This window comes from Colletotrichum navitas (genome assembly GCF_030913465.1).
Source record: "Colletotrichum navitas strain CBS 125086 chromosome Unknown LY79scaffold_159, whole genome shotgun sequence".
NCBI classification, from domain to species: Eukaryota; Fungi; Ascomycota; class Sordariomycetes; order Glomerellales; family Glomerellaceae; genus Colletotrichum; species Colletotrichum navitas.
In genome coordinates, this window is record NW_026850705.1 from 1 (window position 1) to 16,276 (window position 16,276).

The 16,276-nt window shown below is 44.9% G+C and overlaps 3 protein-coding genes across 3 annotated transcripts; 2 read left to right on the forward strand and 1 right to left on the reverse strand.

The window, feature by feature from the left end:
* The first annotated feature begins 1,670 nt into the window (after positions 1-1,670).
* On the forward strand, positions 1,671-2,686 carry LY79DRAFT_572627 (uncharacterized protein). The gene has a single exon (XM_060559384.1). The coding sequence runs from the start codon at positions 1,984-1,986 to the stop codon at positions 2,209-2,211; it is 228 nt and encodes a 75-aa protein (XP_060407346.1). The 5' UTR covers positions 1,671-1,983; the 3' UTR covers positions 2,212-2,686.
* Positions 2,687-6,871: 4,185 nt separating this feature from the next.
* Positions 6,872-7,429, forward strand: LY79DRAFT_681396 (uncharacterized protein). The gene has a single exon (XM_060564562.1). The coding sequence runs from the start codon at positions 7,231-7,233 to the stop codon at positions 7,408-7,410; it is 180 nt and encodes a 59-aa protein (XP_060407347.1). The 5' UTR covers positions 6,872-7,230; the 3' UTR covers positions 7,411-7,429.
* Positions 7,430-14,072: 6,643 nt separating this feature from the next.
* Positions 14,073-15,716, reverse strand: LY79DRAFT_105357 (uncharacterized protein). The gene is made up of 2 exons (XM_060550658.1): positions 15,127-15,716; positions 14,073-15,035 (listed from the first exon to the last, which is right to left on the reverse strand). Exons 1-2 carry the CDS (start codon positions 15,639-15,641, stop codon positions 14,519-14,521), a joined length of 1,032 nt encoding a protein of 343 aa, XP_060407348.1. The 5' UTR covers positions 15,642-15,716; the 3' UTR covers positions 14,073-14,518.
* Positions 15,717-16,276: the final 560 nt, after the last annotated feature.

The window sequence follows — 16,276 nt, forward strand, 5'->3', positions numbered from 1 at the left end:
ATAAAGAGGAGGCTTAGGTAACTTATAAAAGGGAGGCTTAGGTAGTTTAAGGTTACTTAACGTTAAAGGTATACTATTAAGTATTATTTAGTATAAAAGATAACTAAGATAAAGTAGATATAGCTCTCTAATATCTCTTGTTAAGGTGTCCTTTGTTAAAGTTAATAAGACCTATATATATATTACTATCTATAGTAGTTAAGTCTTCTAAGGTATAAGGCGTTAGTAACCTAGAGAAGTTAAGTCTACTAATGCCTATAGTGACTATAGATAGTTAGTTAGTTAACAGTAGTTCTACTGCTAGCTTAGTAGAAGCTAGAGGGGTACTAGCGTTGTTGCTACTGTTGCTACTTTAAAGGTAGGTCCTTAAAGCTTGTTACTACTACTAGAGGAAGTATAGGAAGGCTTTTGCTATACTTAACTACTTAATTAGGTAGTTAGTATTAAAGTAAGTAGGTTAATTAGGGTTTTCTAGAATTACCTCTAGTAGCTGCTAAGCTACTGCTTTATTATCTTCTGTAACAATAGATAGGTTTATAGTTTCTATAAAACGTAGAAACTTAGCTATTTAACGCCATAAGTTATTAATTAACATAGATAGCAGGGGTATAGTAAGGGTATAGCAGAGGTTTAGTTAGGTAATAGCGTTTAATAGAGTTTAATAAAGTAGTGTAATAGGGGTAGTACGTAGAGGAGGTTAAAGGGGTAGTTAGGCTGACGACGTTAAGTCAAGCTAGCAAGGTGGGGAAAAGGGGTATAATGGTGGGTTATTTGCCTGGATTTTGGTTTCTCTGTTTGCCTCTGATTGGTGAGTTTAAAAAACTCTGGTGGGCCCGGATTTTTCCAGTTGTGCTACCAACTGTTATGGTCTAGTGTGGTGTGTATGTAGTTAATTGCTCTGTCTATCTATATCTTGTGTGGTGTCGCTGCTTTATGTAGCTAGCAGCCAGTGGGCTGCTTATGTAACACTGGAGGTGTCCTGAATGTAGACGAACTTGCCAATGATCGGAGGCACTGCTTAATAATCAGCCTGCGGAAGCAGAAGTCGGGCTGGGTCAACAGGCGTGCCGCTGAGAGCGTGAAAGGACATCCGTAGTGCCTTTGTTGTGGACGTCAAGACGGCAGGCAATGGTGGGATCATTGAGTCGCTGGGCGGCGACACAATTGGTGCGATGACACCAGCGATGGTGTAACGGAGGGGGGGGTTGTGGCGAAATTTTGCCACATCCTCCCCTTGCACTCCAGGAGCGCTAGATATAATTCCATATACCCCAATTCCCAGACTGCAACCCCAAGGATCGTTCCAGCTTCAATCTACTTCAACGAATGCAAGCAACCAATGCTTATGTAATGGGGTCTAGATCATTCAAGAGGAGCGTGTAGAGCAGCAGCCCATCCACCCATCAGGCTAAGTGCGAGGTTCTTGCCATTTCGCAGGGTTTTTGTTCCTTCCTCTCCAAGGGCCCCCAACTAAGAAAGTAAGTACTGAGACCGAGAGCTTAGGTAAGAACGTTTGCCCAAGAGGGTAGGAGGCACCTCCCTAGGTAGTGAGGCACCATCATTTAACTCGTATGCCATATTTCAGTTCCACCTTTCTTATCTCCCTCTCCCGTCTCTTCCCCCTCTCTGAAGCCCTCGCAGTCGACCGCAAAGATCTAACAACACAACAGCGTCAGACCTAATGTCGAGATCACACATGGCAGATCCAAGACAGCGCAACGCGCTTGGCACGCAGCCGGAAAAGCTGCCCCCTCGCCACCGCCCAATAGCAACAAACCTGCCAGCCATTAGACCACCCTTTGCCGACACGCATATACGGCTAGCTATCTTCTTTTTCTCTTCACCCTAGTCAAGTATCCATCCCTCCATCATCGGCTGCGTCTTCAAAGTCAACAAACCACTACGTCCAGATGTGCTTGCAGCCAGCCAGGCCGCCTGTCCACCCCTCTCCACTCAGATAGGTAATATCGGAGCCAACCCTCCATGTGTGTCTGTCTGTCTTGTCTTGCCTCGTTAACCAGTCGTAGCACATACGTACGACACACTGCTAGGCCAATATGCTGCCGCTTGACCTGTCCTCCACCCTCCGTGGCGACTCAAACTTCGCAGCCAACCACTCTGTCCCAGCCGTCCCAGCCCTGCCGATCGCAAACCCCAATCCCCTGCCCGGTCAATCACAGCTGCCCACCGCAAAATGGGCAGCCATCATGAAAACCCCAAATAGGACACTGGGACGCCATCTGCCTCTGCACCGAAAGTCATGAAGAAGGCAGCTACAAGACGCAAGCTGCTTGTCTTCCTCTGCGCTAGCATCGTCGCGGCCGACGCCAGCTTCCGCAGCAACGTACCCCCATTTGCCCTAGCTAGCGACGTAGACCCTGTGGACACGAAGCTGAGCAAGGTCATCAATGCAGCAAGGCTGGTGCTTGATGATAGAGGCCTAAAGGTTTAATTAATCTCTAGGGCTGGGACTTGCGAAAACCACAAGATGCTTTGCAAGCTTTTGTTACGCTATGGTTGATAGATGGGCTGGGTAACTTGGGGCTACTTGGTAGGTACAAAGGCCAGTTGTCGTTAACTCAGTGTAGCAATTAATACTTCAGACGTCGTTTAGAAGTCACTTCATTTAAGCAATAACCATCACCAACGCTGTGAACTATCAGGATGTTATTAATAGATATAGTTGCTCTAAACCCCCATAAGTGGTATAGTGCAGTTCACCCAATACATATGTAATATCACAGTACATAAAACCCAATACAGGGCATCTCTGACCTATGCCGGATCTCAATATCTTAATACAGTATATAATACCCGTTAACGCAGAGCAGCAGCCAAATCTAACTTCACTTCAACCATGGCCTAGATACATACGCAACCAACCTTTAGGCGCCAGAACGTCAGCAGCAACGCTGTTAAATAAGGTCGCGCCGGTTCGCGGGCAAGCCACACTGAACGACAAGGGCGTGACTGACGTACTCGCGATGATGCCATTATCAAACCTACCACCAAGGTCGCGATGGCTTCGTCACAATGATGCCATTATTAAACCTACCACCAAGGTCGCAATGGCTTCGCCATTAACAGGGCAACTAACCTACAAGCCACACAATGACTCTGCCGCCACCAAGGTCGTTAAAAACCTTGCGCCTTAAGTCACAACTACTAACAACAGTACTAGAGATAGCTTTACTTGCTAGCATATAAAAAGGTAGCTAAAGCTAGGCTTAGTCTCTTCTTCCCTCTTTCTATCTTATTTATATCTTATAAGCCTATATAAACATAACTTTAAAAATAACCTTGTAATTAATAGTATAAAACCCCTAGGGTCTAACCTAGCTATATAACTACTATATGCTATATATAGTATGTAGAGATCCTATTTAAACTAGCTATCTTACTAGATAACTTAGCCTTATAGGGGTTAATAAAGACGCCTAGTTTAATAGCCTTCCTTTAGCCTTTAAGTTAGCTATAGCTATCTTTAGCCTAAAGCTACTAGCTAAAGACTCTAGCTAAGATATAAGGGAAAAGATCTCTCTTAAGATAAACAAGCTTTAATATAACCTAACAGAGCTTAAGAAGCTCTTAGGGCATAAAGGAGTGTCTAATTACTTTGCTAATATAATTCTTGTAGTAACAGAGGCTATCTATAAGATGGATAATCCATAGGCCACTATGGGTTAGGTGAGTTGATCTGTGATGATGCTTGGGACATTTGCTAACAGCAGTAGTGATTGGATTGGCTGGATCGGGACAACACAGAGGTCGGCAGCGCGTGAAATCAGGGGACTTTAGACTGACTCGGAGGACGGCGGCGGCGGCAGCAACAGCGGCAAAGGGTTCGAATTGCAGCGTTTCTTCTGGGCGGATTGCCTAAGGGCAAGTTTATCTAGGCTAGTTAGGTGTGGGAGGGGAAAAGTCTTTTACTTAATACCCAAAGTGCAATAATACACCTTTGATTTCAGATTCCAACTTGTTGAATTCACGTGACCAAGAGTGCCCATTAACTGTTCGAAGTTCAGTGGTGAATTGCCAGGCCGGCCGGCGGCCGAAGTGAAAGTCGTCATTGGCAGAAGCTCTACACACACACAATACAAGGCCAGAGGCCCTATCAGGATGTTATATAGACCAGAGGTGCTGCCTTTTAGATCACACGTATTGTCATGTCTGGAGATTAGAGTCTATGGCAGACCATTTGTAGCGGGGAATAAAAGAAGAAGAACAGAACGCGAACCACGCCTAAACACGCTAAAAACAAATGAAATAAAAACTTCGACTCTCCCTTGTGGGTCAGGTTAGGTCTGCGCAGCCGAAACGACAACCTCGGCTGAGGCCTGCATCCCCTTGCAGATGGTCAAAAAAAAAAAAAAAAAAAAAAAAAAAAAAAAAAAAAAAAAAAAAAAAACATCGCGCCTTCTCGGCTGGTGTTGTCATACGCTCCCACCTCACCTCACCTCACCTTATACATCTTGTGCCCCTCCTGCAAGCAAAACGAGGCATGGTGTAATTAGGTCCAGAGATATCTTTAAGCTTTAACAATTCTCTTTTTGCTCGACAGCGCCACTCCAAGCTAAAACCTCCCATTATTACATCAATAGCAACTCCATGATTCTATTCCCAACGCCAAACCCCGTGTCCCTCGAGTCGTCGGTTCTCCATCGCAACCCAACACGCAACCTCGTCTGCCTACACTACATCTCGCCCACGTCTTTGACCCTCGATTCGTCCCCAAGTTTTCTCGCAACACTGAACACGATGGGGAATTCCCGAGCCTCGGCTTCCAATGCGCTGCGAAAGCCGAGTACCTAGTCTCCGAGATGGGCTCGACTCCCGACCCATCAGACTCCCGAGAACAACCTCAGATAATGCAATGTCTACACTGCAAGTTCGGTAAGCCAAAACGGCACTCCGTCCGTCATGTTCTTCAGCGTACGTATACTGCGCCACTGACGGAGCTCTTCTCTTGTGTCCCTTATCTCTTCCATCCGCTCCGCGCTTACAAAGATGCGACTCGCGCTGACAGGATTGCCTTCACCCCATGCCTCTGCATCACATTACCTAGCATCCAAGGCCTGTCTGGCCCACACCTTACTCTACCAAGTCGAGGGAGCGCCCTACCTAGATACGAGATCAGAGCCGCGAATCCGACCATCTTCAATGCCAAACCATCCAAGTCGCCCAGACCATCCAGCACGCAACAACACAAGAGTGTTCTCCGACATTGACGGTTGCTATCGCCTTGTCGTTGTCGTCATCATCATCCTTGTCGCTCCTTACTCTAGATACCCACTCTTTGACGCAAAGCGGGAGCTGCCTAACGCTTGTGTTGTCCTTAATCTTGTTCCTTGCACCCTACAAGCAAGGAGGGGCTAACCTACCCACATCTATTAATCGCCCGCACAGCAAGATCCAGGAGATTAACAAACCTAATAAGTCTGTTAGCTTAGCTAGAAGCTTAATTACAAATTCAACTAAGAGCTATAGGATATTAATAAGTTCAAGATCTACTTTTACTAAGATCCTCCTCCTTTACTTTAACAGCAGCTAGTTATGTACTATTAATAGGAAGGTACTTTAAATAGTTGACTATAGCTATAATGTTGGTGATCCTGCGTGTAATTGCGTTGTGACAAGTTACGCGACTCTCCCACTTGTGCTCCCCTTTACTTCTTCATCCTCTCTCTCTCTCTCTATCTCCAGCTCGCGCTTGGCAGCTAATTTCCGCAAGTCGTGGCCCGATTTGTCGTAGCACGATGTTGTGGCGGGGCGTCGTAGGTTGTGCTGCGAGTGCAGGCTTTGATGCCTCTGTTGGCAATCTGAGGGCGACATTGATGATGTACGCCGCAACTGCGTGCAGCCTTTTTATCGGGCGTTGGCTGCTCGATTCAAATGTAGCAGCCCCCCTCGCGCAGGCCGCTCATCATCTGCCGGGCATCATTGCTCAAGTGATCGCCCGAGGTTTGTCTTGGGCGGATTGTCGTTGGTTGTGCCGCCGGTGGTCGGGAGGGAGGTGTCAACCGCGACGGCAGCCAGCGTAGCTTTGGCCTTGGGCTAGAGATGAATGTCGTCGAGTTCGTCACGATAGCCGTGGGCATTGCGGCCGTCGTTGTTCCGGTCCAAGTCGTCAACCTTGCGACACGTCTCCTCCTCGAGTGACCGAGGTGGAGAACGAGGCAGAGCTTGGCCAGCAAGGGTGTGCCGGTAAGCCTCGGCGGCTTGACCTGTTCAATGAGGCGTGTTAGCAAAGAAGCAGAAGCTAGCTTGAGCTAAGAAGGGCCTGGGATACGGAGGGAAAGAAGGTAAGATGGAATTTAATGACTCGGAAAGAAAAAGGGGAGGGAAGATAAACGCAGTCAACCACTACCTCGTGGATGCGTGCGCACGTGTCTATTTTTGTGCTTGTTTGCCTTGTTAATTAATAGTAGATGAAATGAATGAGGTTCTCGTCCGAGTAGCCGCTGTAGATGGTAAATTTATGTGGCAACAGGGCTTTGAAAATGATGTCGGCGCGTCAGAACAGGGTTACCTACATGTATCTCGTTGATTAGATGTAACCCGCCACAGCTACCACTGCCACCGCCACAGCCAAACCTAACTAAGTGTGCCATCATGATAGGCGTCACGCCACAGTTAACAGTAGCCGCTGTGTCGGCCTGTGGGAAACCCACTGGCAGGGTGAGGTACATGCTTACCCAAGACAGCCGGTGCCTCTTAAGGTCGACGTCCTTTTCTTTTTCTTCTCCTTCTCTTCATATACGTCACGCCAATCACCTTCAACACATGAGGAGAGTATCCATCCAATCCATGCAAGAGTCCCTGCAATTATCAATACATCCTGCGCCTACTGCTGGTAGACATGTATGGATTAGGTACCATCATTAATCAACCTTTGGCGGGGGGCTTTACTTGCTTCCCCGCCTTCGTCTCTTCCCGCAAGGAGCATGAACGACGATTGATCAAGTTACCTTTCCATCCTGTGCTCTGCCCTGCCCTGCGTGTGTTGTTTTGACCCTTTGCTGAAATTATTTCTGTCAATAGTTGCATCTCGACGATGTAAATCAATTTTACTTTCAACACTCCCCTCCTACTCCTACTCCTTTCTCCTCTTTGACGACATTGAGTCGAGAACCAATACTCGCTTCATTTGATTCGATGACGAAACCAGCAGCCGTCAATCACGATACCGCCCATGATCCCCTCGCGCCGCGGCTCTAGCAGCAGTTAAACATGGTACTGAGTCAAAGTGCCCGAAGGCAACAAAGACCGTGCTTTATAGAGCAGCGGGTGCCAAGCAACATGGCAGCAACATGGCCAAGGATTATATCCAAGGTATCACTAAGCCTGCTATGCTACGCTTGGTCTTGCTCGTCTTTCCGGCGTCAAACACATCTCCGCCATGATGCATGACAACACACGGTCCGCGCTTGACACCAGTCTGACGTGAGGCAATGGCGAGCTGGGCGTCAGGCCAGAGAGCATGGAGCGGGAGGAAGAAGTCATAGGGCGTCTTGGAACCAGAGATGCCACTAGCGGCCTTGGAACTGGGCGGCGGCACATCTGCGAGTGTACAATTGGCGTGCTATTTTGTCGCCGCGACGGCTCGGTGCTATTTCCGTGCATTGCGCGGGAGGTGATGGGGCTGGCTGGATGCTGTTATTCCGAGCAATCCGATCTGCTGCAATCATTCCTGTAAGACGCGGTGTTCCCTAGGTAAAGAGAACCAGCCTTGTGAACATCTAAAGTTTCACTGTGTATACCGCACGATTGTCAGCACCTAGTCTTGCTAGTACAAACTGAACCAATTCCTCTATTAACAATGTCTACTTTGGCTGCAGAAGCGCGTCTTCACCGCCGCCATTTTTGCTTGCACCTGATGCCAATGCCTCAAGCATCAAATCATTGTTGTGCCAATCCTGCTCCCAAGTCCGTCTGATTCTCATCTGCTGGTGATTGAGACATATCGTATGGTGACACGATGTTGTGTTGAGTGTTAGTTATTGTCTGAGCCTGTCCGGGTTTTTCTTCTTTAACTATAAAAACAGATCAACTATAACGACCACCTTCCAACAAAGTTATTTGATTTTCTGACATTTTAAATCTGAAAAGACAAGCAGCGTCGTCCAGATTCAATCTCATCTCGTCAGAATTCTCTAGTTGTGCCTGAAACAGTATCTGTACCTCAGGTTCGTAATTAACTGCGGACTCCGACACTTGGGACATGATTAATGACGTCCGACTCTTGATGATTCCCTCCCTTGATCCCGCTTGAGGAGGCTTTTTACCTTATAGAAAGCTTTATATACTAGACATTCGACGTGTAGAAGGATCGGATATGTAAAAGAATTCGATGTGCAGACGAGTTTGATATGTTGAAGAAATTGATGTGCGAAAAGTTCGATATACGTCTGGCCATTTGTTGTCACTTGGAAGCCCTTCGGGCTGTTGAGTTGTAGAGAAGTATGCTTCTGTTTGCCATTAATAGTAGAATTGTTCTTATGGTCCTGACCTGTATTGATTAGGGGTAGGATACAGAGGATGGATAAATATTACTACGGATCTCTTGCGTCCTCTTTATGAGGGTGGGTAAGTTGGTTAGTTGAGTTGATCTGAATGAAGCGCTGCCCCCTCCCTCTGCTAGCTGATTCTCACGATGCACTGACGGGTTATGGCGGCTTCTTTTACCAGTATAGTGAATTTACATATGTAATGTCTGCACGCTCAGTTACTTAAGAATTGTGATCTGTTGTGAACATATAGACTTGGGTTGGTGTATGAAAGGTCTTGAGATTATTAGGCGCGTGGATTAAAAGGGGAGTTGTTGGAATAATTGGCATCAGGGATATCCTGGCAGGATATCCGGAACCGAATCAACCGGGACGCCGGTCACAGCCCCTATATAGATCGCCCATCTAGACGATCCCCCTTCCTAGATTCCTTCCCCTCTTCGTGCAATCGTAGATATCCAATCCAAGATCTATTGCTCCAGCCCGGCCGGAAGGCCAGCCGTTATTGGCACCCACCTGTTATACCAACAGGAGGGTTAACGTAAAGCCCCTTGAATTCTAGCTCTAGTGTTCTCTATATATGTATATATTGCTGGTCCCAGCCTTGCAAATTACTAGTAGAGAACGCGAGGTGTGTCTCTGTGGGAGAAGGCTGTCCAGGTTAGCCTTGCTACTAGCTTACTGCAGGCAATTAGAAACATAGTGGTTCTCAGGCGGAACAATTACGGGCGTTGCTACAGGTGGTCTATTGAAGCACGGTCGGTATTGAGGACCCCCCTAGTCGCTCTCGTGTTCTTGCGATGCAGGTTTTGTAGATACAGATCCCGAGGTTGGCGTCTTGGGTGGTTGTGAAGCTGATGGTCGGTCATCCGTGTCTTCCTCCGAATCCTCCTAACTCTAGTTAGCTAAGAATATAACGGCATCAGATAAGAACAAAACATGACGAAGCAAAGAGGGAGGAGAGACCACAACCTCGCTCTTCAGAGGTGATGAAGGCCCTCTATGTTCTATGGTATAGTACACCTGCGAGAGATTTACAATTGTCCCATATGTTAAGCTATGCAACCTCTTGTGCCATTTCATCACCATTCACAGCAGCTGGGGGATAAATGCAAGTCAGTCACGACACTTTTGGGGGGGGGGGGGGGGGGGGGGCGATGAGGAGGAGACGGAGAAAGGTACTTAGGTCCTGGGAAGACGACGCGTTCTACGGTCAACTTGCCACGTGCAACAACATAGTCGATCATGGTTGAGCGGCAGAGTAGGAGGCGCATGTGAGGTCAAGGTCTTCAGAGGACGGGCTATGAATGCATGTGAGATAGATACCAATGGTCCATTATATCGCTCGCCAAGGTAGTGAGCATCTAGACGCCGCGCTTTGGCGGCTGATGGTGGCCATTCAACGACATTCTTCTTTGTGGTCTCGCCCAAGGCCTCGTATAGCGTTTGAACATGCGTCACCTAGCTGAAGGACAGGTAGTTCCGGCGCACGTCGCAGATGTGGGCGATGGTGTATGGACGACCGTGGGACGTTTGGAGATGGAGGGACTGTCAACTCTCATGATAGGCACCGGCAACGGTGGGCTGCGCAGTCACGCGATCCAGAACACAGCGGCTGCAGCACCACATACTAGAGCCGTGGTGATGAGGTTTCTTATTATGTTGCCCTGTTCCCTGGCTTCTCTGCGAGTGTGGCTGCGCGCAGAAGAAGAGCGTTGTTGGCGAGTTGAAGAGGAGCCGGATGAATGGACGGACTTGCTAAGAGCATCCAACCATGAGGCGGGCAGAGAGCTTTCCCCTGTTGCCCAGTGATATCTTATGTTTCTTTGCCATGACAGGCATCGCGTGGTGCACGGACTAGTTGTCTCTGGCTCCGATTGATGGCCATCCCAAAACGGATGGAACTGTGTCAGGCAAACCTCCTTTGGTAGTGGTGTTTGAATCCGAGGTCAGGAGAGCGGAGAGAGAAAGCGGTGGATGGAGTAGAATGACAAGGAACGAGACGGAGAGGAGATACGAGCTGAGAAGCTGTCGTCACATCTCACACTGATATGTTGGTTGCGGTCTTGCTTCCTTGCCTCCTGCATGACTGTTTAAGCTTTATGTAAATTAAATCACCTTTGCCGCCCAGTGCAGGCAGACAATTTATACAGGTATATTACATCTACACTTTAGCCACAAGATGTCTATTAGTATTTAGTTACTGTTTTAAGGTAACATACTTATATAGTAAGTCATAGATTATAGTAAGTTATATACTTCCTTCTACCTTTTTACTTTTTCTATAAGTTAATTAAGCTATAATATATAAAATTAATTAAAACTACTTATTACTATCTTCTTTATTACTATCTTAAACTACTTAATAGGTTTATATATTATATCTAGTCTTTTTATAATTACTATATTATTATATATATAGTTTACTACCCTCTATATAAGTCTTCTTTTAGGATGTTTTTTTACCTTTAGCTTTAATATCTTTTTTTTCTCCTTATAGTGCCTTTACTTTAGCTATATTAAGTAACCCTCTAAGATATAGTTAGGCCTTTTTAGCCTTCTAATACTTACTTAGTACTTTTATTCTTATATAAAGCTAGTAGTTCTTAGCCTTTATAATAGTAAGCCTATAGGCTAACTTACTAATACCTTTAGCTTAAAAGTTAATAACTTTATATATTAGTATTAAAAAGCTACCTTAATAACCTTAGATTCTTTTTTTAAGTAAACTAGTACTTTATATACCTTTTAGTACTATAGTTAGTATCTTTAGGTCTTATAAGCTTAAGCTACTTAAATATAAGCTAATAAGTATTAGTATATTTAGCTTAAAATCTAGGTAAAAAATAACTACTTTAAGGTTAAAAGGTATAAAGCTAGCCTATATAAAGCTAGCTTATATATTTTTTTTTTTTATTAAAGTAAAAAATACTACTTTAAAAGTAAAAAAAAAGTTAACCTTTATAATATATAAAATCTATATTTATATTATTTTTTTAATTTTTTTACTATATAAGTACTTTAATAGGCTAAAATAACCTATATTAAAAGGGTAAAGCTTATATAATAAATAAAGAAATATATATAAAATAATAATATTTTATTCTTTATAAAAATTATTAAATTTAGTTAATTTATAGTTATTATAGTTATTAAAGATTAGAAGTTAATAAGTACTTTTTATATAAGACTTTATATACTAGTTAAAATAATTTAATTAATCTAGGCTAATTTTATTTATTATTTATTTATTTTTATTTAAGTAAATATACTAGTTAACTAAAAATTAGCTATTAGTATACTAGTAAAAAAAGTAATATTTACTTTTTATAATAATATATAAAGGTATTACTTAGCTATTTATATATATACCTTAAATAATAAAAACCTATTTTTAATTACTAGGCTACTTTATATAAGGCCTTCTCTTATAGTTAAAGGTTATAATAACCTTTATATATAATAGTATTCTTATTAAAAACCTAGTCTTATTAAAATTATAAATATTATAATCCTATATTTTATACTTTATAATTATATTTTATATAAATATAAACTAGCCTTATATAATTATAAGATTTTTAGCTAAGGCCTTCTAATAGTTAATTTAATATTAAAATTATATTTTTAATTAAGGTTATTATTATATAAAGTTCTTTACTTATTAAGGTCTAATATATATTATATTATATAAATCTAAGAGAAAATTAGCTATTTTTTATATATTTTCTTATTATAAAAGAAACCTTTAATTAATTAGGTTAATAACCTTCTTAAGAATTACCTTTTTTTTTACTTTTATTATCTTCTTTAATTTTAGATATATCTTATCTTATATAATATATCCTATATATTAGTTATAGAGAGTTAATTTAAGGACGTTAAAGGTAACAGCTGCTTTTTATATAGACATTTTTAGGTCTTTTTAGATAGCTTAGAGGGCAAGGATAATTCAGCTTTCTTTAGAAGAAGAGTTTATAGTTGTACATAGAAAAAAGTAGGTGTAAAGGTCAAAGAGGTAGAAAAGCAGAGGACGTGCGTAACTCACTATGATCTGCGACTCACTATGCAAGTACGTTACTGCAAGTTTGTTGAATCGCTGTCATCGCCATTGTCATCGTCATCATCGCCATGGCTTCTAAAAGGATGACCAAACGGACCCCCACTAGTATAAGGGAAGAAGCTGCCGAATATATCGCGGGATCGCCCAACCAGGCACTCTTGGAAGCCGAGGTACTGGCTTGTCTGTCGATATCGGCCGCCGGAGGCAAAGCGGCCACCACCGCCGTAGGATCTCGCCCCGGCGCCTGGCCCTCGAGAGCCTGTGACGTCGTGCCTCTAGGGTGTCGGGCACAATTGGGATAATGAAGTGCCATGTGAGTGAGATTCTGGCCGAACCGTAAAAGCTGCCCACGCTCGGGCAGCATTGAAAGCTGCCAGAACAGGCAGCAGGCACACTCGGGCCGATTCATGCGTTGACAAATTGGTGTCGTCTTTAGACTCACGTGTTAACGGAAGAAGGGGATATAGCGGGTTGTTTTGCTATAACGTCGCATGCCCAACGATGTCGTGGGCTGTTTTAGGTCCGCCATGGGCACCATAATGCATATGAGATCATCGCGACACCTTCATGAGGGGATTCACTCAGAACATAACGCGCGGGGGGTCCTCCATCCGGCGATAAGGTGCGTGGCATCTAGTAACAAAGGGAACACCGACATTGAGAAGCGCGCGAATCGTGTGAAAGCCAAACAGGGTTGGAAAATTCCTATCAATGATTCTCAAAACCGATGCTGTACAAGGTCCCCAAGTCCATGCTGTTGCTAGTTAATCCTTTGAATTGCACCAAGCACTATTGTAAGTCCATGTTTGTTTCGTAGACGCCCCCATAAGCTCGCAATCTACCAGCCTCAATTCCCTTTTGAAAAGGCCAACAGCTGGGCCCTTGCTTCTGACAATTCCACCTGCCGCTACAAGATGCGATGCAGCATCAAGATCCGAACAGCATTCCTACCCCACAGCTCGTCAACGTAGGCTTCTTGTTCCTGGATAAAGGACTAGCCACGGCCAGAGACCACTAGGCTTGAAGCTATGTTAATATACACTAGTGCATTATGGAAAAGCACTAACTCTGTAGTACTAGGGTATTTGTTGCGGATTGCGGCGTACGCTGACAGTGTGTTAATAACTCTCCTGTTTGCAAGAGTAGCCTTATGTAGCTCTTAAACACGCTTAATGTGCTTTAGGTGGCTTTTAAGCAGGATAGTAATTACGTCTTTGTATTATTATATCCCAAGAGAGAGGACCTCACGCTGGATCAAATTATCAGGGGGTGCCCCCAAGATATATATTACTGCTGTTACTCCAGCGCAGCAGATTATCCTAATACCTATAATTTATAATAAGGCTTTACTTACTGTAATACATAGTTCTAATGGTGCCTAGGGTATATACAACATTATAACTAGCTACTGCTTTATTATTTAACATAAACCTCTATTATTAAGAACAGCTAGTAGCTCTACCCTTATAGTAAGTATATAGGTAATCTTAATAACATAGACTCTATAATCCTATATGTTATCTTACTTTAGGTAGCTTTTCCTTACTATGTCTTTCTAGGTAATTTATAGCCCTTGCAGAAGCTAGCTAAGAAATGAAATGACTTGTAAGACTAGAACACCTGAACCCTTAGCCTCCTTTCTAAGGGGATTATAGACGTCAAGATAGTTATCCTAATGAACCTAGCAGAAGAGCACCTAGTGCTTCTGCTAATTATTGTACGCCAGGATTAGCACTATGTCATGGTCACCAAGTAAGGTTAAAATCCTCTGTCGCATCCTGTCAGGCTTGTTCCACGCTTTAATGACAAGGCTAGATATCTACACTACTTTGTTAGAGCGTAGGCAACTAACCAAGGCGTTAACAACCACGTCGTTCAGCCATTGCTTATCATCGAGTGTGTCTAGACTGTCCACGACCTGGCCAAGGATGCTCCTATAAGAAGTTGCCTAATCAACTACTAATGGCTGGCAACTCCTTTTGTTTGGTCGGTAGGTATTGTCTTGGGGTAGAGTGGCCAATGGCTGCGATTGTTCCTTGGGGAATGCCTTCAGGTGAGGCCGTTTCACCGGCTGAACCGGAACCGGTGTCAAAGGCCCAATATTCTTGGGAGCCGTATTGATTGGGCTTACGGCACTGGGACCGGCACTGAGACGGGCTGGCAGTGCTCCCTTTGGCACAGGCTGCAGAGTCGATACAGGAGTAACCGAGATACCCATCATGGTTTGGTCATCGTGGGCGTTTTCGTTCGCATCCCAGAATGAAGAATGCTGATGTGGCGAGATTGAAGGACTAGGAGAGCCGGATAAGGCACGACGACTGGTTCTGGGCCTTGGGGTCTCGGGGGTAGGAGCCATGGGAGTATCTGTAGGCATCGCGGGCGTCGGAAAAGATGAGGCGGGATGGTCGCGGATCGAGTCTGTGGAGTACGAGACTTTGGTTCGTTTTGATGGCCAGATGTCTGCCCTGTTTGGTGCGTAGATGCCATCAGCAAGTGCGTGTCAAAGCGCAGGGGAGGGGCAGGGCATGTCGAGGGGCGCAAACGAGGTGGACTTACCCCCAACGAAGTAGAGTTTTACGACGGATGGCGGAATCGCCACCGGAATTCTCTTGATAGGCTAGGTGAAGCCGCGTGGCAAGCTCGAGCAACGTGGGTGGTTGGGACCGCTTCGAGAGACGGCCCAGGGAGTCGAGGAAAACGTGGCTTGTGATTCCGTCCCGAAGGACAAAGTAGAGAATGTGCGGTGTCGTAGCAAAGCTTTTGGCGACGCGGCGGGCGCGGAGTTTGAGGTCAGAGGACTGGCTTCTATCTTGGAGTTGACGGTCGTATCGAAGTGAGCAGGCAGCGGTAAGAACAGGCGGGCAGATCTTTTCGAGGGCCAAACGGGCAAGATCGAGCTGGATCTCGGTGGGTGTCGGGCGGGATTCGGCGCCGCGGGAAGAACTATTATATTCAGCACGGTGATGCTGCACCAAGCGATCCCATAAGGAAACCAGGTCAACAGCAGCTTGTGTTGAGGGGTCTTCCCAAGTAGCGTTGTTGATTGCATCCACAATGCTTTCGAGTGACATTGGGGAGCAAGAGATGAGGGCGACTGAGACAGCAACCGAGACACCTGATGGCCATCGTGTGTGTGTGTGTGTGTGTGTTGCTTGGAAATCGAAGAGAATCAATCGGCCAAGGTCAGAAGCAAACGAAGCCTTTAGATGCGTATATACGTACCTTGATGGGCTGCCACGCGGTTTTTTATTTAGAAAAGTGGAGTAAGAGCTTATCGATACGTAAGTGACGTAATCTGTCAATCCATGATTGCAAACGACCTGTGGCAGCTTTTGCAATAGGGTAGGTTTTTCAGTGTGGCACAAAAGCTGCCTAGGCGAAGTGTGCTTACACATAAAGGCAAGAGCTGCCCGGCAAAAACAAAGCTGCCCACGCAAAGAAAAGCTGCCTAGGCGAAGTGTGCTTACATAAAGGCAAGAGCTGCCCGGCAAAAACAAAGCTGCCTAACAAAGACAAAGCTGCCCATACACAAGCTACCACACACAACGGTCACCCCCTATCTTAATTGCCCTAATAATCTTATCTCTATGTCGCTACCTGCAGGCAAGTAAGTATTAAAGTACCTAACAAGAGCGAACCCCTCTTGAGTGTATTGCGCGAGTCATGTACTGCTTTTTCCTTCCTGATTTGGCGACCCCCTGCATTA